Source organism: Pseudophryne corroboree, chromosome 1 (assembly GCF_028390025.1).
Source record: "Pseudophryne corroboree isolate aPseCor3 chromosome 1, aPseCor3.hap2, whole genome shotgun sequence".
In the NCBI taxonomy this organism is placed as follows: domain Eukaryota; kingdom Metazoa; phylum Chordata; class Amphibia; order Anura; family Myobatrachidae; genus Pseudophryne; species Pseudophryne corroboree.
Window position 1 is genome coordinate 1,026,736,534 of NC_086444.1, and position 27,570 is coordinate 1,026,764,103.

A 27,570-nucleotide genomic window follows, 5' to 3' on the forward strand; every position below is an offset into this window, starting at 1 on the left:
CAGTTGTCCACTCCCGGAATGAAGACAGCCGACAGAACGCTCACGTGATTTTCCGCCCAGCGAAGAATCCTGGTGGCTTCGCCATCGCGACTCTGCTTCTTGTCCCGCCTTGGCGGTTCACATGAGCCACTGCTGTGACATTGTCTGACTGAATCAGAACCGGTAGGTTTCGAAGAAGACTCTCCGATTGTCGAAGGCCGTTGTATATGGCCCTGAGTTCCAACACATTGATGTGTAGACATGACTCCTGGTCTGACCAAAGTCCCTGAAAATTTCTTCCTTGTGTGACTGCTCCCCATCCTCGGAGGCTCGCGTCCGTGGTAACCAGGATCCAATCCTGAATTCCGAATCTGCGACCCTCCAGTAGGTGAGCACTTTGCAACCACCACAGGAGAGACACCCTGGCCCCTGGGGACAGAGTCATTTTCCGATGTAAGTGTAGATGGGACCCGGACCACTTGTCCAGAAGGTCCCATTGAAAAGTCCTTGCATGGAACCTTCCGAATGGAATGGCCTCGTAGGCCGCCACCATCTTTCCTAGAACTCGAGTGCACTGGTGAACAGACACCCTTTTCGGTTTCAGCAGGTCTCTGACCATGTTCTGGATGTCCTGGGCTTTCTCCATTGGAAGGAAGACCTTCATTTGTTCCGTATCCAGTATCATACCTAGGAACGGTAGTCGAGTTGTCGGAATCAACTGTGACTTCGGTAGATTTAGAATCCAACCGTGTTGCTGGAGCACTCTCAAAGAGAGCGCCACACTGCTCAGCAATTTCTCCCTTGATCTCGCTTTTATCAGGAGATCGTCCAAGTATGGGATAATTGTGACTCCATGCTTGCGCAGGACCTCCATCATTTCCGCCATTATCTTGGTGAAAATTCTCGGGGCCGTGGAAAGTCCAAATGGCAACGTCTGAAATTGGTAATGACAATCCTGTACAGCGAATCTCAGGAATTCTTGATGGGGGGGATATATGGGGACATGAAGGTACGCATCCTTTATGTCCAGAGACACCATAAACTCCCCCTCCTCCATATTGACTATTATCGCTCTGAGCGATTCCATTTTGAATTTGAATCTTTTTATGTACAGGTTTAGGGATTTCAGATTCAAGATAGGTCGGACCGAACCGTCCGGTTTCGGGACCACAAAGAGGGTTCCCTCTTCCCTGCTGGTTCATGGGAACCCTGATTATCACTTGCTGTATACACAGCGTTTGAATTGCAGCTAACACTACATCCCGTTCCGACGTGGAAACTGGTAGGGCCGACTTGAAAAATCGGCGCGGGGGCACCTCTTCGAATTCCAGTTTGTAACCCTGGGAAACTATTTCTAACACCCAGGGATTCAGGCCTGAGCTGACCCAGACCTGGCTGAAAAGGCGAAGACGTGCGCCCACCGGTGCTGACTCCCTCAGGGGAGTCCCGGCGTCATGCTGTGGGTTTTGGAGTAGCCGGGGAGGACTTTTGTTCCTGGGCGCCTGCCGAAGCAGGTGCTCTTTTGCCTCTGCCCTTACCTCTGGCAAGGAAGGAGGATCCCCAACCTCTTCTGGACTTGTGCGACCGAAAGGACTGCATCTGATAGGGTGGCATTTTCTTTTGCTGTTGGGGAATATATGGTAAAAAATTTGATTTACCTGCTGTAGCTGTGGAAACCAGGTCCGTCAGCCCATCCCCAAACAATACATCACCCTTATAGGGTAGTACTTCCATATGCTTTTTGGAATCCGCATCACCCGTCCATTGACGAGTCCATAAGGATCGTCTCGCTGAGATCGACATGGCATTGGCCCTAGAAGCCAGCAATCCAATGTCTCTTTGAGCATCCCTCATAAATAAGACTGCATCTTTTATATGGGCTAGAGTTAAGAATATAGTATCCTTATCCATATTTTCAAAATTATCTGTCAGCTCATCTGCCCAAGCTGCAACTGCGCTACACACCCATGCCAACGCAATAGTCGGTCGTAGTACAGCACCCGTATGAGAATAAATACACTTTAATGTAGTTTCTTGCCTGCGATCTGCAGGGTCCTTAAGGGCAGCTGTGTCAGGAGACGGTAGCGCCACCTTCTTGGACAAGCGTGTCAGGGCCTTGTCCACAGTGGGAGGTGATTCCCAAATCTCCCTGTCCTGTTTAGGGAAGGGGTATGCCATATAAATTCTTTTGGGGATCTGCGGCCTCTTCTCCGGAGTCTCCCAAGCTTTTATAAAGAATTCATTTAATTCATGAGATGTGGGAAAATTAATAATCTGTTTCTTTTCCTTAAACATGTGTACCCTTGTGTCGGGGACCGAGGGTTCATCCTCAATATGCAAGACATCCCTAATAGCCACAATCATACACTGAATGGTTTTAGTCACCCTAGGGTGCAATTTTACTTCGTCATAGTCGACACTGGAATCAGAGTCCGTGTCGGTAGTAGTGTCTTGTGTTAAGGGACGTTTTTGAGACCCCGACGGGCCCTGTGAATCGGTCCAATCCGAGGATTGACCCCCTGATGTTCCCCTTAATTCAGCCTTATCAAGCCTTTCATGTAAAGATGTCACACTTGCATTTAACCTATGCCACATGCTCATCCAATCCTGAGTCGGCACCAGCGACGGGGACACACCACTTATTTGCTCCACCTCCTCCTTGGAGAATCCTTCCGCTTCAGACATGTTGACACACACTTACCGACACCCCACACACACACACAGGGGGTTACCTATAAGGGGACAAAACCCCAACTAGGCCCTTAGGGGAGACAGAGAGAGAGTATATATATTTATGTTAATCTCCACTCACTGCATCGCCAATGTGCCTCCCTCCTCTTTTTTCCAGCCTGTGAAGCTCAGCAGGGGAGAGAACAGGGAGCCAGCGTTTTCTCATGCAGCCTCTGTGGAGAAAATGGCGCTGGTTAGTGCCGAGGATCAAGCCCCGCCCACCCGACGGCGGGCTTCGGTCCCCTCATGATATTGTAAGAAAATGGCGGGGGTCTGTGGATTTACTGTCCCACAGCCAAATCCAACATATTTATGCCCAAATTGAGTTTTATTGCTGCCCAGGGCGCCCCCCCCTGCGCCCTGCACCCTACAGTGCCTCTTGTGTGTGTGTGACTGGGAGCAATGGCACGCAGCTTACCGCTGCGCGCTTACCTCATGAAGATCTGATGTCTTCTGCCGCCTGAAGTCTTTTCCTCAATACTCAATACTCACCCGGCTTCTATCTTCGGCATCTGTGAGGAAGACGGCTGCGCGGCTCCGGGACGAACCCCAGGTGAGACCTGTGTCCCGACTCCCTCTGGAGCTAATGGTGTCCAGTAGCCTAGAAGCATTGTCCAACCTTACAAGCCAGCTCTGCTTCGCTCTCCTCAGTCCCACGATGCAGGGAGCCTGTTGCCAACAGTACTCCCTGAAAATAAAAAACCTAACAAAATTCTTTAAAACAGCAAACTCTTGAGAGCTCACTGCTGTGTACCCTTTCTCCTCTGGGCACAGAATCTGACTGAGGTCTGGAGGAGGGGCATAGAGGGAGGAGCCAGTGCACACCCATAGTCAAAGTTCTTTTAGGTGCCCTATCTCCTGCGGAGCCCGTCTATACCCCATGGTCCTTACGGAGTCCCCAGCATCCTCTAGGACGTAAGAGAAAGTGTTTATACTTGCATCAATGTGTAGATTTGGTTGCATGTTACACTTACAGTATGACTGTAGTAGGGGCTGTGGGCTGAAGAAGGTGATGGGGGCTGAGGCTGGTGATGGTTGCTGTGGTCGAGGATGGTGATGATGCTGAGGAAGGTGATCGGGCTGAGGATGGTGAAGGGGATGAGGGGCTGAGGATAGTGTTGAGGGGCTGAGGAAGGTGATGAGGGCTGAGGATGGTGAGGGAGGAAAGGGGAACAAGTTCCAATCCACTGCCTTGGTCTGGACTCTGAAGGAAGGCACTCACTGGTCTGGACTTTCTGTAGTGAGTGAAGGCTGGTCACCTGCAATTAGCTCTGCAGCTATCTTTGACAGCCCAACACATGAGGTCAGTCTACTGTAGAGGGATGGCGGAATCAATGTTTGTATTATTTGTTTTTCTGGCTGTGTGAGCAATTGTGTGTGTGTGTGTTTGTGTTTTCCCTGCGGGGGACATTGTGTGTGTTTTCCCCCCCTGTGCGGTCCAATGCTTATATATATATATGTGTGTGTGTGTGTGTGTGTGTGTGTGTGTGTGTGTGTGTGTGTGTGAAGGGGGGGGGGGGTCTGCAAAGTGACGTGAGTCTGCTCCAAGTGCCATGGTTCCACGCTACACCTCTGGTCACACTATAAAGGAGAAATCTGCATTTTATTTACATAAGTATTGTAGGCAATATTATTTTGTCTGTTTGTTTTTTTTGTAACTGTCTTACAGCAGTGTACTGGAGGCTTTTGTGTGTTTCTTTTTTCACACTATACAGAAAACATCTGGGCTGGAGGAAAAAGGTTCAGCCTAAATAATAGTTTGTGTAAAGGATCCGAAAGGGTGCCAGATTGGTTACTGCCTCGGATGGTAGGGATTATAAAAGTTCCATGTGGAGGTTTCTGTATGGGTAGTGTAAAGTGCTGTGTATGCATATCACCACAGGACTCTGAAGAACTGCAGAAGTGTGACTTTACTCTCTGCAGACATGCTGAGTAATGGCTGCAGAAACACTTCCTGTATAACAAGAGCATGGGAGCGATGCAATTTCTGCCATCCACAAACTATACATCTACAAGCAGGGTGGTAGCCATAAATAAAGAGGGTTATTATACCTGTACGATCACTTGGTTACTATGCATCAGCAGTGTAAAAACTTGGCTAACACTTTTCCCCCCAAGCTTCAGCAACATTTAGATTGGAAGCAGTTAAATTGCCTCTAAGGCAGGGATTATGGCTACATCTGGTCCAAACCAAATATCAAGTAATTATGAATACAAGAATGTCAAGTGGTGAAAGCATGGCATAATACAGTTAGCTTGTCAAGTGAAATTGCCAGCTGTAATTAATGTCATTAGATGCCAATGACATGTGCATGGTTATACAGATGACTGGGCACTGGTCAGTAAGTATGGGGAGCTACACCCTAATCAGAAAGGATAATACATATGCGAAATCTATGATTTAAAATCGAAGCCTTACAACAATGTTAGAGATTGTTGCATAAAATTTAAGCCCAGAAGAAATGTTACATTTTATTTAAATTTTAAAATGTGTACATTAATGACAGATGTAAGAGGTGCGGCTTTATTAAAGGAGAATTGCACAGGTCCGTAATTCTTAATCTGCTATTACTACATTTTCTGCTACTTTATAATGGAAATAAAGCAGATACTCGGTCTGTTTGAAGAAACCTATTTATGTATGGGAGATTACTGGGGGCATATGTGGCACTGTCGGGGAATATCTGGCACTGGGGGTATATGTGTACCTGGCACATGGGGGGGGGCTATATTTGGCACTGGGGGCATGTGAGTACCTGGCACCGTGGGGGAATATCTGGCACTGGGGACATATGTGGCACTGGGAGCACAGCCCTAGCAACAAGGACTACCTCCTAGCAACGAGCATGACACCCAGTGCATGAAACCCCTGGCAACGAGCATGACACCCAGTGCATGAAACCCCTGGCAACGAGCATGACACCCAGTGCATGAAACCCCTGGCAACGAGCATGACACCCTGAGCATGAAAACCCCTGGCACCGTGCATGGAACCAAGAGCATGAAACCCCTGGCAACGAGCATGACACCCAGTGCATGAAACCCCTGACAACGAGCAGGTATTTGAAAAGTAATTAGAAGCCTTACTGTAGGACTTAATGTGTAATGGGCATTACGGTGTGTGGCATAATGTATCACGGACATTGCGGTGTGTGTCATAATGTGTCACAGGCATTACGGTGTATGGTATACTATATCGCTGGCATTGTGATATGTGGTATAATGTCTCAGGGTCATTGCAGTGTGTGGCATAATGTATCACGGACATTGCGGTGTGTGTCATAATGTGTCAGGCATTACGGTGTGTGGTATACTATATCACGGGCATTGTGGTATGTGGTATAATGTCTCAGGGTCATTGCAGTGTGGCATAATATATAACGGGCATTGCGGTGTGTGGCATAGGGTATAACGGGCATTGCGGTATGTGTCACAGGCATTACGGTGTATGGTATACTATATCACGGGCATTGTGGTATAATGTCTCAAGGTCATTGCAGTGTGTGGCATAATGTGTCCCAGACATTGTATGTGCTATAATGTATCAGGGGCAGTGCAGTGTGTAGCATAATGTATAACGGGCATTGCGATTCCTGTCATAATGTGTCACAGGCATTACGGTGTGTGGCATAATGTGTCTGGGGCATTACAGTGTGTGCATATTGTGTCATGTGCATTATTGTGTGTGGAATAATGTCTAAGGGCCATTGCAGTATGTGGAATAATGTATACTGGGCATTACTATAAGGAGGAAAAATGACAAATAATGTAAGGGGCATGAATCAGGATTATTTTTCTTTCCTGTGGTGGCCAACGTCTGGGCGTGCAGGTTGCAAAACTGGGGTATAAGGTAGTCTTTTCCTGCAATACCACGCCCATTCAAACGAAGCCACGCCCATTCCAACGAAGCCACGTCCCTTATGGTGCCCCCCCTGTAATTTTTTTCTGGATCCGCCCCTGCCTGTACTGTAATATATCTAGGACACCCTCAGATTATACATATATTAAACAGAGCCGGTCCTAGGCATAGGCAAACTAGGCAAATGCCTAGGGCATTTTATATGCCATGGGGCACAAGCAGCTTCTGCTGATTAAAAAGATATGCGGCATGCCTATATTGTGTGTGTGACCGGCTGTATTTGCATACGAAATGCTACATTACAGTGTATTCTAGGAAATCATTGTAACGTAGCATTTCATATGCAGATACAGTCACACTCGCACAAAGAATATAGTCATGCCACATATCATTTTAATCAGCAGAAGCTGCTTGTGCATCCTAGCCACAAAGCAATGCCTTATTTGCATTACTTTGTCATAAAAAATAAAGGCGCCTGACATTAGCAGAGCTGCCAGCAGAGTCACGCCAGGCATCTCCTGCATGGCGTATTGAGGCAAGATGTATGAGGACACATCTGTATCCAAGCAGTGGCAGAGGTCACAGTGTTAGCGGCCATGTGAGTGCTGTGTGCGGTGGGTTGGTTGTTCAGTAGTGTTCTGCATATTTGTAATGGGCCCTATGTGTGTCATTAGGTGTATAAGGACATTAGTTATGTGCGGCATATGTGTAAGGGACTTTATGTGTATAAGGGCATTCGTAAAGGTTGGCATAATGTGTAAGGGGCATTACTGTATGGTATTATGTGTATAAATGCATTACTAATGTGTGGTATTATGTGTATAAGGTGCTCTACTGTGTGACGTAACATATAAAAAGGGCACTACTGTGTAGTCTAATGTGAATAAAGAGCAATATGGTGTGGTGTAATGTGAAGAAAGAGCAATATGGTGTGATGTAATGTGAATAAGGGGCACTACTTTGAGGAGTAACATACTGTATATAAGTTAAAGTGGTACTACTGTGTGATGCAATATGAATAAGGGACACTATCGCATGATAAAATGTGAATAAAGTTGCACTACTGTTTGGCGTAATTTGAATTGGAGGTTCTATTGTGTGACCATGCCCCTTCCCAGCAAGAACACACCCCTTTTTGGGCTGTGCGCCGAATGTGCGCACTGTTCCTATTTAAAATATAGGGGGTAGGAACACCAAAATGAGGACTGCATTGGATGAGGGGTGATAGTGATGGGAAAAGGGATGCAGGGTTAAAGGCGGAACTAGCGGCGGTGCTAGGGGGCACCAGCCAAAATCTTGCCTAGGTCATCATATTGGTTAGGGCCGGCTACGCATATATATATATTAAAGTGCAACGGAACCCCACAGTCTGTCTCTCCCCAGTGACTCCATGCTGCATTCCCAGCTCCCCCGCCCCATCCCAAAGCTCTGTATCCCCTCACCAATCCACTCTTACCCTTGGGAGAGACTCTCCCTGTACTGCACTCCACAGTATCTAGACCCTCACGCTGCACAGCAGGTACCATGCGGCCCTTACACACCACCAGAAGAGGCTGGCGCAGGACACGGGAATCCTGGCCAGCGGAGCTGCTGCCATGTCCTGTAACTGACCTGCAACTGACTGGCGCCCAAGATGGCTGCCTCACCTTTTGTATGCTCCTGATCATCTCCATAAAACAGCTTAAATTCACCACAACTGACCTATGAATCATCATAAATATCCATGGACTTACCTTTAACTTGTACTACTCTACGCGGACATTTCATCAAAACCAACGGATTGCATTCCTGCGCTGAGATACACACTGGATTGAATCCTGGACTGAATCCTCTGCATATCTCCACTGAGAAATCCTTCAGTTTAGCAGCTGCTGTACTCTGCATTGGACATTACCCAGATAAGGTACTGTGGATTACAACCTATCTTTGGCTACATCCAGCCCCTCACTTAGACATCATCCACCTCTGTTCTCTGAGCAACAAATAACTGACTTATTGCATTAATCTACTAATATCAGTATATTCAGGCTCTGAATTGCTGAAGGCTCACTGTTTAAAATCAGGATCCATTCCCAGGACACGTTATCACTACTACCCCCACAAAAAAAAAAATCTACTTCAAAGGCCTCTCACACTGAGACTTTTCACACCTACACAGTAGGAATTGGCTTCTAACACCTTCCAAAAGACTGCCTATCCTAGGATAATTGACTAAATCAGCAGTTATTTTATTTATTACTTGCTTCAAACACACCCAATAGGTTATAGCAATAACTTTGTTCATATGCCATTATAATTTTGGATCACATACTGAATTGGGGGAAAACGAAACACAAAAAGGAAAAAAAAGAAAAAAGAAAAAAAAAACAGAAAAAAAACCACTGCTTTCTCTCCCTCTCTCATCATCATATGTAGCTCAATCTTATAGTAATCTGTCATTGATGACCAAATGTATACGTATTGCTCCAGCTTCATTCTTTCACTCCGCCCACCACGTTCTGCAGTTCCTATCACACCATCACAGGCTTCTATTCTCCAATCCCTTGGTATTTTAAAAAGAAAACACTGGCGCATTCGTGGGAAGCGAGCAGGCCGGAAATGTATTTCCCCCGGTAACCATCTAAGTCCTTTGCCCACCTGCTCACCCTCATACTCAAAGAACAATCAAATAGAAGTGATACCCAAAAGACGGCCCTGTGTTTGGAAGGACAGAACTGTCTACTCTCACTTTGTGACCCCCATACCCAGAGCTCCTGCACTTCACATAAAGAAAACTGAAGGCCCTCTGGTATGCCCAATCAGGTCAGTCCTTTGTAATGCCAGATCTATAAGAAACAAGACTGCAACAATTGCTGACCTTATTGAATCTGCAGATCTAGCCTGTATTACAGAGACCTGGCTAGATGAAAATGCAGCACCTATATTGGAGGCTGCAGTACCAACAAACTACTCTGTCATCCACAACCCAAGACTGGACCGCAGGGGTGGCGGGGTGGCTATCTGCTTCAAAAAAGAACTTAAACTTAGGGTCCACCCTATTGAAACTACTCGCTCATTCGAGTGCATTGCTGCCCGGAGTTCGACAGGATTAGGTTTCAGAGTACTTCTCATTTACCGGCCACCTGGAGATGGAAAGATATTTCTACAAGAAATTGCAGACTCTGTTGCTGGCCTGGTTCTGGAACATCAAAGATGGCTCATCCTCGGGGATTTCAATGCATGGGTGGATGATGAGCTCTCACGCCTTGGCCAAGACCTCCTGTGCACAATGAATGGTCTGGGCTTCACACAGGTCGTTCCCTCTGCCACACATAAAAGTGGTCACACTCTCGACCTTGTCTTTCAGATTGGATTAGAAGTCACTGACCTAAAAATAAACCCAGTCATCTGGTCAGACCACTACTCCCTCTGGTTCTCAGTTGCAACCCCTCAAATAAGATCTCTGCCCGTGGAGTTGACCAGGTATCGTCCAAGGAGGGGTATGACTCCCCAGGCTCTTGCAGCAAATCTGGATCTCTCTGCTATACTGGGTGCCTGTGAAGATCCCTGTTCCCTAGTCCGTTATTATAATAGGGATGTTATGGCTGCAATTGATGTTATCGCCCCTGTGCGTTTAAGACCTCGTAAACCACAACGTCAAGCTCCATGGTTCGACAACAGTGTTAGTGAGCTCAAGAAAAGGGGGCGTAGACTGGAAAGACGATGGAGGAAGACTAACCTAGTGGATGACAAAATAAAACTAATAAAGCATAACGAAGAATATCAATCGACAATCACTCGTAAGAAGGCACAGTTCCTGTCAAATGAGATCACAGCAGCAAACAATAGGCCAGCTCAGCTTTTCCGCACAGTGGAGATGCTTTGCAAGCCAGCATGCCTGCAGACTGATGAGACCCTCTCCCAGGCAAGATGCAACGAGTTTGCAAACTTCTTTGCAGATAAAATATCCACCATCCGGGCTGGAATCTCCACAGTGCCATCAAAGGAGTGCCAAACTACAAAGCCTGCCAATATAAGCTACCTGCCTTCATGGACCAGCTTTGACCCAGTGGATGTAAAGGACACTGCTGAAATTGCTCGAATTTTGCGTCCCACCACCTGTGATCTGGACCCAGCCTCAACCAAGCTTCTAATAGGTTGTATGGATATAATTGGTCCTGTCTTTACAAAAATTGTTCAATGTTCTTTGCAGACAGGCATTTTTCCTGGACCCCTAAAGGAAGCAATTGTTAGACCGCTTCTTAAAAAACCTAATTTAGATCCCGACTGCATGACCAACTACAGACCGGTATCGAACCTTCCTTTCCTAGGAAAGGTTATTGAGAAAGTCGTTGCAAATCAACTGGAAACCCGCCTGACAACCCATGATATTTATGATCCATTTCAATCAGGATTCAGGAGAAGACATAGCACTGAAACAGCCCTGGTGTGTGTGTTAAATGATCTTCTGATGGCAAAAGACAGAGGTGACTGTTCAATATTAATCCTTCTGGATCTCTCGGCAGCATTTGATACCGTGGACCATGGGCTTCTGATTGAGCGACTGATACATTTCTGTGGTCTGGATGGCACAGTCCTAAGCTGGTTCAAATCATTTCTCACAGGCAGGTCACAGAGAGTATCATCTGGATTATACTCATCACCACCAGTGCCATTGCCATGTGGTGTCCCACAAGGTTCTATACTATCCCCCATGCTTTTTGCAGTATACATGCTCCCATTGGGCGAAATAATCAGGCGCCATAGCCTGGTCTACCACTGCTATGCAGATGATACACAACTGTACTTGTCCTTTGCTCCGGGCACTGATAACCCAATAGCAACCCTAAATGGCTGTCTAGCTGAACTACAGGAGTGGATGAGCGCCAGTTGGCTGCGACTGAACCCGGATAAAACAGAGGTCCTTTTGATACGACCGCAACATCAAAGGACAAGACTGCAGCATAGCCAACCAACTGGACTTACACTGGGGGATTCAGAATTACAGACCAGTGATCGTGTGCGGAATCTTGGCGTTGTCCTGGATGGTGGCTTGACACTTAAACATCAGATATCAGCCACAATCAAATCCTCATTCTTTCACCTGAGGAACATAGCCAGAATCAAGCACTTAATTCCCTCAGATGACATGCCAAAAGTCATACATGCATTTGTATCATCTCGTTTAGACTACTGTAATGCCCTCTACCTTGGTCTACCAGCAAAAGAATTGCAACGCTTACAGCTGGTGCAAAACACAGCTGCCAGGCTATTAACCAACCAGCCCCGTTCTAGCCACATAACACCCATCCTCTACTCCCTTCACTGGCTGCCTGTAAGATGGCGAATCATCTTCAAGATTGGCTTACTGAGTTTCAAAGCATTACATGACCAAGGCCCAAGGTACCTGAAACAGCTTCTGACCCCATACTGCCCCACTCGATTACTGCGATCTGTAGATGAAGGACTTTTAGCAGTACCTAGAATCTACCGTAATTCATCTGGGGGTCGAGCTTTTAGTCATGCGGCTCCGACTCTATGGAACTCACTTCCCCGCACAGTGCGAGAGGCCCCAACTATAGAATCCTTCAAAAGTAGACTCAAGACTTTTCTGTTTACTAAAGCATTTCCATAGTGTCCATTTTAGTATCTTCATGCTTCTGTATTTTATGAAAATGTACTTCATTATTTTCTGTACTATATTATGCTATGTATCTGTTAAGCGCCTTGAGTCCTATTGGAGAAAGAGCGCTATATAAATAAAATTATTATTATTATTATTAACTGCCTCCAACAGAGCTGGACCCAGAAGAGCAGGCACAGTCAGTGTGTGTAAGAGGCTCCTGTCACTCTGAGGCTGTGCCCACACCGCCTACAGCTCGCTGGCCTGTTTTGACGAGATGGCTCACAACCCTGCTGGGCACTAAGTGGCATATCCCTGGGGCCCCTCTGAGCCTTAGGGCCTGATACAGGTGTCCCCTTTGACCCCCACCCCCTGTCGCTGGCCCTGTACTTACCTAGTGTCCCACTGAGCCCCTCTGTCCCATTATCAAGTAGAATCCAGAGTACCTGTAAATAAAAAAAATATACTCTCCTAAACTGGTGTAGATTGGTCCTCTTCGTTCCAAGTAAGCATCCAGGGGTTAGAAAAATAAACCACAAAAAACCTGGTCCCTGCAACTTAAGCGGATCCATGTGTACACATGGATCCCCTTTCCCCGAATGCGGGGACCCCTCGTGACTCCTGTCACTTGGGAACCCGCCATCCAATCAGGGAGCGCTATGTCATAGCAGTCTCCTGATTGGCTGTGCGCTCCCGGCCTGCCAATCAAGCGAAGCGCATAGGCAGTAATAGGGAAAGAAATCCCCATTTTCTCCGGCAGGGTCCACAGGTTATCCACAGGATAACAATGGGATATGATGGAGCGACAGTGGATTGGCACCGAATGATCGCAAGCTTTCAGTCCTCTCAGGATGCAAAGGGCCCGTCCATATATCCCTGCCCACTGGCTCAGGCAAATCAGTTTTTTGTTTGGTGCGGCAGGAGCCGGACCATGGTCAGAGGGCTGCTGTTCTTGGCAGCCCTAAGCTTTCTTATTTTATTTTTATAGTCTTACTATGTTTTTGAGCGATCTTTCTTAACAGCGTCTTATACGCATATTGGAAAGAGTCGCTCCAACAACTCTCCTCCGCAACAACGCTTACCCATGTGTACAGTGCTGTCTTGACGGGCGTCTGTGTCGAATATACTAGCAGGTCCAGCAGACGTTACCAGGCTGTGGCCGGAGCACGGGGAGAAGGTAAGGCATCGGTTCCACGTAGTCGGGGAATACGGACACAGCCGCACTGTATTGGGAGGAGACTACCAAACAGTAGCTGACGCGCCGCCACCAAGGATGCTCCAGCTCTAGGCCTTAGGGATCATAAGGCACCAGGATTAGTATGAGGCTGCGATCCCTAGGGTTGATGTCAGCAGTGGGGAGTTAGACGGTCTCCTGGTCGCCCCTCCCCCAGTTCATGACCAGTTTCAGCGAGTCTCCCGCCATGAACTGTTGCCTCACTTCCGTCTCAGACGCTACCACGAGGGGTCTCGGTCGCAGTACAGGCGTCTGTTTGACCGGTGCATCTGTATGCACAGTATGTCTGTGTCCACTTAGGTTCCCGGAGTGGCAGTGTACACTAGTAGTGTCTGGATCCACTCAGCGTTCGCTAATGTATTGATCGATCTTGGAAGTGAGGTGAGTCTCCCTGTATCCCACTCTACTGAGTACGGGTTATACAGCACTAAATTTCTATCTACTTTGTCAGTATGAATAGTTAAGTTTAAGTGCCTATTGCATATGAGTCTGTGTACATTACTATGGTTTTCTTCGCAGTGCGTCTAATACTTTAAGATCTGTATAAAACAGAATTCAGTAATATGTACTCCTACATACTTTACAATGTGTTTGTAGTTGATTATGTGCTCATATGACTAATATATAACATGTGACTGACTGCTAGTGTGATTGCTGACTTTATTATATGTTTGTCAGTTGCTTCTTCTGGTCCTCAATGCTGATGTATGGGTAGGGTCAGATTGATATAACTTTAGAAGGTTAAAGTGATTACAGTCACAAATTGTATAGTACACTGTTAAAGTGCTTTATCATGTCTAAGAGCGGCAAAGGTGACAAGGGTACACTCACAGTAACACCAACACTCATATCATGTTTGTCTTACAAAACTGTATTATCCTCTCAGGATCTGGTACAGGATGGTTTATGTGCAAATAGTTTTGCTTTTCAGCAGATTTCAAGGCAGATCCCTATTCAATGTCAGGTACAGATAGATCCACCTTGGGCGATGTTTGCACAGATCTTGTTCAGTATAGCTGAACGGGTAATTCCTACAGCTTCGCTACCAGGAATGGGGTACACTAATAACCCATACATGCCTACGGTATACCATTTCCCTCACCAGCTACTCCAAAAAGACAAGCTGATAAACCAAGTGTAAGTAAATCGTCAACTTCACAGGTTACACAGGATGATTCATCAGATGATGAAAGCTCTATATACTCTACTTCGGCATACGAAGAACAAGTAGAAGGTCTCAGCTCAGTGGATATAGCTGAGTTAATTAGAGCAATGAAAGCCATTCTATCCTTAGAGGATTCAGCAGAGCCTGTGTTAAAAGCCAAGGCACCTGTATTTAAACGGCCCAAAGTAGGTAAGACTGAGTTTCCAGGGTCAGACCAGCTAACGAAAATCATGGAGGAGGCTTGGGCTACACCCAGTAAAAAAATATAGAATTCCCAAAAAATGGGATTCCAATTATCCTTTTCCAGCTGGGGACTGTTTAAAATGGAAATGGCTCCCAAAGTAGATACGCATGTCATTCGATTAGTGCGAAAATCTATATTGCCTTTGCCATCAACGTCATTGGATGATGTCACGGATAGAAGAGTGGGGCAGTCATAAGGCCAGCCATGGCTTCAGCTTGGATGGCAAAAGCAGTTGTTGCCTGGATAGAGGTACTGGAAGACGGTCTTTCAGCACCTTCAAGGGAGCAATCGTATATAGCTCATATAAAACAGGCTGCAATATTCTTGGAAGAAGCAGCATTAGATATGGGCACTATCACCTCCAGGGCATCAGCTTCAACAATAGCTGCTCGAAGAGCAGTTTGGTTACGTACATGGAAAGCTGATTAAGAATCTAAGAAGGTTCTGGAATCTTTGCCTTTTACGTGAAGTATTCTGTTTGGTAAAGAATTGACAGATATTCTGGAGTCAGAAGCAGACTCCAAAAAGGTAAAATTTACTTCCACATATAACCCCAAACGTAGGGGTCCCGCTTTTCAGCCCTTTGGGTCACAATAAAAAGCAAAAGGAAAAAGTGATCAAAAGCAGCCCAATATAATAAATTTGGTAAGGCAAAAAAGCAATGCGCTACCAGAACGCCAGCCTCCAAACCAGAGAATAAGCCATCAGCCTGATGGTGCGGGCCTCCTCCTGGGGGACCCCTTGGTAGGGGGCTGACTTCTTCAGTTTGCACAGATATGGCAGCAGTGTACAACAGATGCCTGGGTGCAAGAAGTGGTATCTCTAGGTTATGTTTTTTCCTTTGGGTCCCACGGTTTCACATGGAGACGTTACGCTCCATAGTTTTGGCCATGGAACCAGGGGATTATATGGTATCCCTGGATATTCAGGATGCTTACCTACATGTTCCTATAGCACTGTCCCATCAGTGCTATCTCAGGTTCGCTATCCTCCAGCGGCATTTTCAGTTCCAGGCATTACCGTTTGGGTTAGCTACGGCACCCAGAGTATTTACCAAAATCATGGTGGTTATGGCAGCTTATCTTCGCAAGCAGGGGATAAGAATTTTTCCAGACCTCGACGACCTGTTAATTCTAGCACAATCACAGGAATTGCTCTTGGACCATCTCCAACAGACAATAACATGTCTGGAGAGGCACGAATGGCTCATAAATTGGGCAAAATTGTCTCTAGTTCCGTCACAATGGATGACTCACTTGGGGGCTGTACTGGAGTCAAGTCTGCAGAAAATATTTTTACCTCGGGACAAGATAGCCAAGGTACAGTCAAGGACTCAGGAGTTGTTACACATTCAAACAATGCAATCCACGCAGCAATGCGACTGATGGGTTTGATGGTGTCAACATTCGACATGGTGGAGTATGCACAATTCCACTCAAGACCTCTGCAGTGTCTGATTCTGGCCAGATGGAATGGAATACATCAGACAATAAAGAAACAGACCATGGTACTTTCACACAAGGTAAGAAAGTCATTAGCCTGGTGGCTACAAACATCCCATCTAGACAAAGGGAGACCCTGTTGGATATCAGATTGGGAGATCCTGACAACAAATGCCAGTCTTCAGGGCTGGGGAGCAGTGTCCGGAAGATTATGGTTCCAGGGACAATGGACCACAGAAGAAAGTCGCCTGCCAATAAATCTGTTAGAGCTTTGGGCCATATACATGGCACTGATTCAGGCAAAGGACACTCTTTCAGGAAGACCAGTCCAGATCCGCTCGGACAATGTAACGGCGGTAGCCTACCTCAACCATCAGGGAGGAACGTGCAGTCAAACAGCAATGAAGGAGGTAAGTCACATACTAAAATGGGCAGAACTCCATCTTCCAGCATTGTCCGCAGTATTCGTTCCTGGAGACCTAAACTGGGAAGCAGATTTTCTCAGTCGACACGCCATTCAGGCAAGCGAATGGGCTCTACACCCGGAAGTCTTTCAGACTCTGGAAGATAAGTGGGGTTTGCCAGAGATAGATCTCATGGCGTCCCATCTGAACAACAAAGTACCCATATACGGGTCAAGAACAAAGGATCCCGGAGCAATCTTTGTGGACGCCCTGTCAGTGAAATGGGACTTTCATCTGGCGTATCTGTTTCCTCCGATCATCCTGCTACCCAGGGTGGTGAGGAAGATAAAAGAAGCAAAAGGTGCCGTGATTCTAATAGCTCCGACTTGGCCCAGAAGGCATTGGTACACAGATCTGCAGAGAATGTCGATGCATGCTCCACTTCTGCTCCCTCAACGTCCAGATCTACTAATGCAGGGTCCTTGTTATCACAGGCATCTGGATCGACTATCGTTGATGGCATGGCTCTTGAAACCTCTATCCTGAAGTCAAGAGGATTCTCACAACAGGTAATTCAAACAATGCTCAGAGCAAGGAAACCCTCCTCAGCTCGCATTTATCACCGAATATGGGAGACCTATACTCATTGGTGCAGTGAAAGAAATATAGACCCAAAATCTTTCCAAATTTCTAGGGTCTTAGATTTCCTTCAGGTGGGAATGGATAAAGGTTTGAAGGTGCCTTCCTTAAGAGTACAAGTATCAGCATTGACTGTATGGTTCCAAAAGAAAATTGCTAATTTACAGGATGTGTGTACTTTCTTCCAGGGAATGCTGCGCATTCAACCTCCTTTTGTTCCTCCTACAGTGCCTTGGTACTTAAATTTAGTCATGAAAGCCCTTCAAGTTGCTCCATTTGAACCACTTAATAAAGTGGATCTTAAATGGTTGACAGCTAAAGTTCTCTTTCTACTGACTATGGTATCAGCTAGAAGAGTGTCAGATTTAGGAGCGCTGTCATGTCGTTCTCCTTTTCTGATTTTTTTATCCAGATAAAGCAGTTCCTAGAACAAGGTCTGGGTATCTTCCTAAGGTGGTGTCTAAATTCCACCTTAATGAAGAAATTGTAGTCCCGGCTTTTCAGGTATCGGGACTTTCTGCGGGAGATGCATCGCTGGATGTAGTCCGGGCATTAAGGATCTACGTGGATCGTACCACTGCCATCAGAAAGACAGATTCTCTCTTCATTCTCTACGGATTTCACAAGAGAGGATGGCCTGCTACTAAACAGACGCTGGCAAGATGGCTTCGAATGACGATTTCAGAAGCATATTCTCAAGCTGATCTCCCTGTTCCGGCTAATGTCTCTGCTCACTCTACTCGTAAGGTAGGTCTTTCATGGGCAGCACAAAATGGTGCTTCAGCAGAACAGATATGTAAGGCAGCCACATGGTCTTCCAATAACACATTCATTAGACATTATGCCTTGGATACTTTTGCCTCTCATGACGCTGAATTCAGGTGCAGGGTTCTCCTGTCCAATCAGGAGCATCCCCACCACTAAATTGCTTTGGGAAATCCCATTGTTATCCTGAGGATAACCTGTGGACCCTGCCGGAGAAATATAAAGTATGGTAAGAACTTATCGTTGATAACGGTATTTCTCCTAAGTCCACAGGTTCCACAGGGATCCCACCCTGATGCACCTGATTTGAGGATCTTTCTACTCACCAAACCTCTTCCTTCTTGTATGGAAGGGTGTGCATGTGTGTTCTTCTCGCCTGATTAGGGCTCTACATGATGCTCCTGCCTAAATGCTTTGGAATACAACTGATTTGCCTGAGCCAGTAGGCGGGGATATATGGACAGGTCCGTTGCACCCTGGGAGGACTGAAAGCTTGTGATCGTTTGGTGCCAATCCGCTGTCGCTCCATCATATCCCACTGTTATCCTGTGGAACCTGTGGACTTAGGAGAAATACTGTTATCAACGGTAAGTTCTTACCATAACGTATATATCGCCTATGGTGGGAACCTGCGGTCTGCGGTAGACCGCAAGGTTCATTGAGGTCACCCACAACAGTGACCTCAATTAACCTTGTGGTCTACCGCAGACCACAGGTCCCCACCAAGCGACAGGAGTCACATAGGGACCCCTACGTCCTCCCCCCCCCCCCCCCCCCTCATATTTTTGGAACCAGGACCGGTCCAAGAGTCCGGAGCTGGTTTTTAAAATACTGTGAACCACTACATATTTTTTTCACAATATTTTAACAACCAGGACCGGCTCAAAGAGTCCAGGGCTGGTTATGTTTTTTTTTTTAATTAACTTGTTAAATACTGTACACAATGAAGCCCTGCACCTGATCCGGCCAGGCTTCATTCCTGGCACTATTCAATATCACACTTAATTGAAGTACACTTTCATGGGCTATATTTTTTAATATGTCTTATGCAATGTTATAGATATAACAATTTCTCTTTTCATTCTGCTTTTTAATTCACCAAATGTTGGTCTTATCAAGCTATAGAGCAGTTGAAGAGATATTGTATATTCAAAGTATTTATGCAATATGCACATGAAATTAACTCTATTTCAAATTTATTATAATTGCTTTACCATATTAATTAGATATGTGAAAATAAAAAAGAAAGTAGTGGAATTTCTGTTTCTTCTTTATTATTGACTGAAACTGTACATACAGTTTGTTCTATAATATTCACCAAATGAGTTATTAGTAGCATCATATGTCTCTGAGGGTTATTCAGATCTGATCGCTTGTGCAGTCCTGCGATCAGATAGTCGCTGTAAGTGTGCGATCGCATGTGTAGCAGAGCTGCACAAACTGATTTTGTGCAGTCTCTGCGCAGCCCAGGACTTACTCTTCCTGTGCGATGAGAACAGGCTGTTTGGGACCGGATTTGACGTTGGACACCCTCCCTGAAAACGCTTGAGCCCGTCTGCGTTTTTCCGGACACTCCCTGAAAACGGTCAGTTGCCACCCACAGACGGCCTCTTCCTGTCAATCTCCTTGCGAACACCCGTGCAAATAGATCCTTCGCACCATCCCGTCGCAGAGCACCGATGCCCGTTGCAGATACCTCTGTCCAGTATAAATCGTATTGGGGATCTGTATATCTGGCAAGCCCTTGCCTAACAAACGCATGTCAAATCGCTTTTATGATGATGCACTGACTAATGTGTCATAAATATTTTTCTAACAATATTCATTTGACATACATAGTTTATAGTTTATTATCTTTTTAGTAATTAGTCCTCCTTATTCATAATTTACTAAAGGATATATCAATCATTTGTCATATGATGGAATATACATTTATGGAGTTCAAACTATGAAATCACTCCACTAACTACAGCAAAACTACTGTCATCCAGGTTTCTTGTTCGTTCTGAACAGTTTTATGCAGCTATTACATATCAGTCATGGGTATTATTTCAATCCTAAACCGTTATTATCTCTGACACTGTGTGAGCAAATCTATTAGAGATAAATGTAACAAAATCCTGTGCAATCCAGCATGGTATTCTCCTCACTGGTAGCCAAAGGGCTATTTCACAAGCTCCGGTTTTCACCGTGCACCAGTGCGTGTGAAATAGCCCTTTGGCTACCAGTGAGGAGAATACCATGTTGGATTGCATAGAATTTTGTTACATTTATCTTTAAATGATTTGCTCACACTAGGTCAAAGATAATAGCGGTTTAGGATTGCCATGCCGGAATTGTAGTCAAGCCAGATGACTCTTTTCACACGGCACGGACCGGTCGCCGTGTAGCAGCCGGATCTATCCACTGAAGAGGACGGCTGCCGGGCCGTGGCTGTGCCGTCGCTGGAGCTACTGGAGTGTGTGTGTGAATGTGTTCTGTCACACACACTGGGCTTTTTGTGCCGCTGCTGCTGCGCATGCTCACAGCATTAAGCACGGCACAAAACCGGAGTGTTTGTTAGGGACTGCCGGACGGTAAAAAACTGGATAAAGTATGTCTGGCTTTTTGACATCCAGGCAAAACCTGAGTGTGTGAAATAACCCTTACGTTATCGGGGAAGAGTTCCAGCAATCTGCGCATGCACACCCATTGTCACTGAGGTAAAAGGGGGTTATAACTGCTTCATAAATGGGTCCCTAAGTCCTGTCTCTCTGCAGTTTCCTTGTAAACTTGTAACTGAGCAAATATTTATGTTGTGTAATAAATACATCTTAATATATGTATCTTCCTATATTATTAAGCAGTACTATTCTTTGCAATGATTTTGATACTTTTACACTCCCCAGAATTACCCGCCTATAATACCCCTTTTCCACTAGTATTTTTAAACACGGGTAAATGCGCGGGGGCGCGCATTTACCCGTGTTTTTCCCTAGTGGAAACGGGTCCCCCGGCAAATTCCTGGATCAAGTGACCCGGGAATCCTACCCTGGTAGCTAGCCGGGTTGAACACGTGTTCAACCCGGCTAGCTGTCTAGTCACGGCTCCCGTTCACAGTGCATAGGGAGGGTGGCACTGGGCGATCATGTGATCTCCCAGCGCCGCCCCTGCCGCGTCACTAGCGCGTCACCAACCCGGCAATTGGCGGGTTGGTGAGCGCTGTCTGCAGGGGGCTGTAGCACGGGTCGCAGCCGTGTCAGGCGACATGGCTGCGACCCGTGCTACGCTAGTGGAAAAGGGGTATTAGTAAACAAGCAGAGACACCGACCTATCACTGACACTTGTAGGTAAGCAGATTTAGGGGGAGATGTATGAAGCAGTGAAAAGAGTTCAGAAGTGAGTGAGTGGAGAGGTTGCACATGGCAACCTATCAGCTGTAAAGTAACATTTATCAAGTGCATTCGATAAAATTATAGGTAGCAGCTGATTGGTTGCCATAGACAACTTCTCCACTCTTTTCACTGTGTCATTCATACTTACACCTGCAGCTTAAGATAACATACAGTAATAAGATCGCTGGAAGGCTTCCTTTTGAGAAAATACCTGATGTGTAACCTGCTTTATGGGAAAGTTTTTAAACCCTCCTAAGGTATGAGCAGCAATCCACGTATAGTAGGACTTCAGCTGTGAGTGCTGGGCATGGCATTACTGCAGCACGCTCAGCACTTACAGTAGCATGTATCGGGTCTTTAGGTCGACATCACTTAGATCTACACCAATTAGGTCGACCACTATTGGTCGACATGCACTAGTTCGACTTGGTCATTGGGTCGACATGGCAAATGTCGACACATGAAAAGGTCGACATGTGACTTTCACTTTTATTTTTAATTTTTTTGAACTTTTTCATACTTTACAATCCATGTGGACTACGATTGGGAATTAACCTGTGCCAGGCGAAGCGGACTAATTAGGGTTCTCGGTCAGTTTACGAAGAAAACGACACCAATTTTTTTTTTAAATACTAATGTCGTGCTTTTTGCACATCGACCTAATGACCATGACGACCTATTTCAGGTGTCAACCTAATCACTATCGACCAATAGTGATTGACCTAATGACTGTCGACCGAGTTACTGTGGACCCAATGATCTACACCTGCTTAACATGGCTAATCCCGTGCAAGCAATGGGCTAGTCTGGCAAACCATTGAATAGCTCCTGGGTAGTTTAGATGGAAGCTACGAAAAATGTAATCACCCCATATAGGGGGTCATTGTGACCCGATCGCACGCTGCAGTTTATCGCAGCGGTGCGATCGGGTCAGAACTGCGTATGCACCAGCGCCGGCGCATGCCAGACGGCCGAAGGCTACGAACGCCTCTGCCTGATTGACAGGCAGAGGCGGTCGGGGGGCGGGGGGGGGGGCGGCAGAATGGTGACGTTTGGCTGCCGTTTCGTGGGCGTGGTCCGGCCAATGCAGGCATAGCAGGACCGTGCTTGGGGCAGGCTGCAGCGGCTGCATGATGTCACATGCAGCTGCTGCGGGCCGGGAAGGAACGAGTAGCTCCCAGCCAGCACTGGCCGGGAGCTATTCCTAAAGTGCAAAAGCATCGCTGCTGTGCGATGCTTTTGCACTTCTGCGGGGGGTAGGCCGACACTGACATGTGGGGTGGGATAGCCCTGTGCTGGGTGTCCCCCTGCATGTCTTTGGTCATGGTCGACTCGTACCCCTGAAAAAGTTTGCTGGGCTACGATTAACTCGGAATCACCCCCATAGTCCTAAATTAAGTAAATTTAGTGCAAATAAACGGAAGAGCAGCTCAGGATACAGATACCTAGACACTGATACAAGCTAATAATGTGATACACTGATAATAAGATACTGTGAATGTGAAATTAATACATAGGAGATTTCTTGTGTATGGTTATATGTTAATATAACTCGAGATAACACTGACCATAAAGGTAAATAGTAATATACTTTCAGGGCTTTCTACAGGGACTGTCTGCTTAATATATTGACTGAAACACCTAGATCTGAAACCTAGCCAAGAAAGCAATATTCTGTACCTCCAGTGATACATTAATCATACTAATCTACATGTAAAGCAATGACATCTGCAGAATAAGTCTGTGCCTGTATACCAATGGCAAATCATTTTGTGGAGTGTACAAGGGGTGTTGTTATGAAGCGGTGATATTCCCTTTCTCCAGCAGTTTAACAGACAAAAGAGAAAATCTCACAAGTAAACCACGGAGAAACCTCTCTTTGCAACACTCTCTGCCAGCCCTAGTAGCAGATAATCGCTCAGCTGTACAAACATCGGCACTGCATCCAGATAATCGCTGAGCTGTACAAACATCGGCACTGCATCCAGCTCTGAATCAGGCCCATAGTAACTGTTTCAGGCAACATTTGATGATTCATTTGTTGGGGGCATTTATTACCTAATGAACTGACTCACACTGTGTCAGCAGTGGATAGCAGCTTATGATTGAAGTAATACCTCTGACTGGGATCCAGTCGGGATCCTGGCAGTCGAAATACTGATGCCAGAATCCCGGCACTGCTCGGAAAGCCTGTGCCGGCATCCAGACTAGTATCACAATCCCGGCACTGGAATCCCAACCACCGGAATCCTGAACGCCAGGCCGCTGGAGAGGTTAGCTGATTCTAAACATCTAAACATTGGGATGCATCCTGGATGCCGACATAAATCAGACCCAAACCCTCTGACTGATATGTCATTTTTACATCTAACTTTGCTGCACTAGCAGGAAACCTGCATTACAGGAACCTATCTGTTATTAACTGGGTGACTACATTCTATAATATCTCCACAAATGGATGATATTGCAGAGACAAATGATTCATACACAGAACCCATGGTGAATAAGGAGAATCGGTCACGCAAGAGACAATAAAGGTTAAACTGTATGTGTTAAGTGAATATTGCAGGATAGTGTGAGAGGTTTTTATGACTCCATAGCAAGTGCATCATCATAAAAGTAAGCTGACGCTAACAAGGCAAGGGCTTGCCAAATATACAAATCCCCAATATAATTTAATTTGGACAGACAATACAGAAGATGAAGAGTGAATAAAAACAAAGCAGGATACAGAATGTGCAATGCCAGCCCAGCAGCCTGCAATCAGGACGCTGTAATCATATTAAAACTCCATAACAAGATTGAGAGTTTGAGCATATTACAGGGATTAAACAGCCATATATTGACTAATACTATTTTGGAGCCCGTCTAAATCACCTGTATATTTGCTTTAATTCGCAGCGGGATCTTAAATTATTTGCTAATCAGGTTTGCCAAATCTTGTCAATATTTTATTTTAAATATACACAAATACAAAGTACAAATATGCAAGAAAATAACGTCATTTCACACGGTCTGGGATATTTAGAAAATAAAAGTTTAAGCCACAAGCGCTGATAACAATTTTTGAGTAATAACAGTTGGGGGAGGGGGTACATAGATGGAGGCTGTGAAGGGTTTTGTAGCGCAGTATATGTTTGTGATGGATGTGATAGCTAGACATTTGAATTCTATATATACCCGGAAGATATTATTAAAGAAGAGCAACATTTTATAAAATAATGAGTTTAATACTTCAATATGTCAGGATGATGTTACTGACCATTTCCTGTTTTTACTCTGATTATATTTTCGCTACATTTTTTATCTAATTGAAATGTCAATGGAAAATGACAGTAGCACCCACAGATTCAATAATCTGAAAAAGGAATCTGGTGGAACATCACTATCTTTAACAGTTCATGGCTTTATTGAACCAACATCATAGTTGCCTATCCTCCCGCATTCTGCAGGAGACTCCCTGAAATAGCAGCAATCTCCCTGACTCCCTAAATAGACCAGCAATCTCCCTGATTGCACCTTACCCCCATTATGTAGCTGTTATATGCTTGGGATTAAAAAAAAAATCAAGAGACATATACATTCAAATGGGATCATCAGTGCCATTTCCCTTTATTGGTTATAAGGCACAATGATCCCTATGGCTACATACATTTTAAATAAGGTTTCTCGTGGCCACTTACAGTACAGTATATGGAACCTCTTGTAAAACACAATACACAAATAAATCCTGAAAAATATCAGTGTCTTTTCTTCAACTAGTAGATCTTACTAACTTTGGGGCTCATTTATATTTGGATTTAAGTCATTTTTATGATACGCCTCTCAGATGTAGCAGTACACGTCCGCACTGATAGGTGCTTCTTTCACAATCTCCCTGAAATTAATTTTCAAAAGTAGGCAAGTATAAGCAACATTCTTTCTTTCTTTGAAATATTTGTGACCCTCTTGGATAATCAGAGTAAGTTCTGTAAATATTCCACCAACAATCATGTCCCTCTTCTAAGACGAGAAAACACCTTAGTGTCACGACCAGCATCTGTGCAGGTTTGTGCAAGTGAATTATGCCTTGATCGAGATGGATTATCATGAGTCTGGAAAGGGTTACACAAACAATACTTAAGTATTTGGCCTCCTTAAAACACTGGCAGCTAATACACTGTAGGTAATATTACATTTCTCAGAAATGGATTAACATGGCTGTGCTGTAACATGTGATGTGTGGGTGATATAATAGATGGATGACTGCGGCTGAATAATGCTGTTAGTGTGCAGTTGTTGAGAAGTCATGCTCTATTCTGCCTGCATGTCCTATGATTAATGTATCTGCATCAATTGAAATGCCTGGCCTGTGTGTCCGTTTACAAGAGCAAAAAACGCTGCTACTGCTGCTAACTTATACCTATTGCTTTTTATTGCTGCTGCTGCTAACTTATTTATAGTAGCACACTTCACCAAATATCCTAATACATGAACATGCACAACCAAGGAGAGACCTAATAGCCAGCAGTGCATGAAGGAAGAGTACCAGACAAGTGTAAAGGTATTGTATTTCTTGCATTTAGTGTATTGATTGGGTACATGTAATCTGCCATAATGTAATAAGATTGACAAAACCGGGCAGCCACATCATACTTAATGCAACTGCATAAATACTTTACAAAAAAGTGCTTTGATATTAAACTTTTGCTTAAGAAGTGAATGTCAACTAAAATAGTACTACAGTTATAACATCACATTAAACATTTGAAAACATGCATTATTTCTGGGATTTGTAATATTAATTTGCTAAACAACACACAACAGTATATGTATAATATCTACTATACTAATGAGTACAGATACATATAAGATGAGTTCCCCATCCTTACAGTGCAGGATGTGTGTTTCCAGTGTAATATAAATATATATGCAAATATTTAAGTACTCGATCAAAGTTTTTTTCGTCCAAGTCCACCAGGAGTATATAGTTATAACAGGGTATCTGCTAAGTTCTATGGTCTTCAGACGATCAGATCCGGATATCTGCTTGGTTGAGAAGCAGGTTCATATAGTTGTCTGAGTGTATTTTTATCCAAGCTCCGAATAGTTGGTTTTTCAGCCACACAAAGCAAGGAGCAAAGCAACAATGAGCCCCCTAACATAAGGAAGAATGAGCCAAACCAGCACATGAACATAGCTTCTCCAAACTCCCACCTGGGGACAATTTCCGGGATTGATTCATCCCAAAATTCTTGGACTATATCATAAGCCATCCAAGAGACTGGAACTAGTGCAGTGATACCCGAGGCCCAGAACAATGTTCCTCCAAAAATGGTACATTTCCTTTTGTTGTCCATTTCTCCAGTCTTTAAGCAATCCAAGCACATGACTGACACTAAGAGACCAATAATCCCCAGGCCGTCTGAGAGAAACATCAGGATTCTAGACATCCTAAGTGGAAATGGCAATGCCAAAAACGAATCAAAATCCTTGCACTCGGTAGGACCTTCATCTTGGATTATGCAAGTCTGCCATAGTCCCATGTTCCACATTTCCAGTTCATTCAGATCTAGGTTCAGATTCTTCCAGAGAGGCACAAAAGTACTAACGCAGGTAAGCACACAGCCCAGCAATGCAAAAAACATTGCACCATATTGCAGATGTATCCTGTGGATCGCAGCCATTTACTCTGGAGTCTATGTTGGAGAAGGAGCAGCTGCTCGGTGACTGGTGTAATAGAGCTAAGTGAAGTGTTGGTATTGTACTTAGTAGTGTTAAATATAAGCTATTAAATGTCATTAAAATTCTTCGAAATGTATGCCTAGGTTTAGTGAATGAAGTTCTCAGTTTCAGTTACTGGATTTCAGCCAATAGAGCACTACTGTCATCCAGACAAAGACTGGAGAGATTTCCTCACTGATGAACACTAAGGTGTAGGAGGGGTTTACACTGTACGTATTCAGGTTTTCGTTATATTTAACTGTGAATTAAAGTTTAAAGCACAGTACAGTGATACTATTGATGAATTTCACAATATTTTGCTTTTTAATGGCAACAGTACAACATTAAAAACAAAAAAAGCTTTGTTTATGGAGCAATAAATCTTTTATGGAAACTAATTATAAAACAGTTGAATAGTACAGATTATAAA

At 44.9% G+C, this 27,570-nt stretch overlaps 1 protein-coding gene across 1 annotated transcript; it reads right to left on the bottom strand.

Moving 5' to 3' along the window:
- Positions 1-24,416: 24,416 nt before the first annotated feature.
- On the bottom strand, positions 24,417-27,323 carry LOC134922686 (putative claudin-24). Its single transcript, XM_063920688.1, has one exon. It carries the CDS (start codon positions 27,101-27,103, stop codon positions 26,441-26,443), a length of 663 nt encoding a protein of 220 aa, XP_063776758.1. The 5' UTR covers positions 27,104-27,323; the 3' UTR covers positions 24,417-26,440.
- Positions 27,324-27,570: the final 247 nt, after the last annotated feature.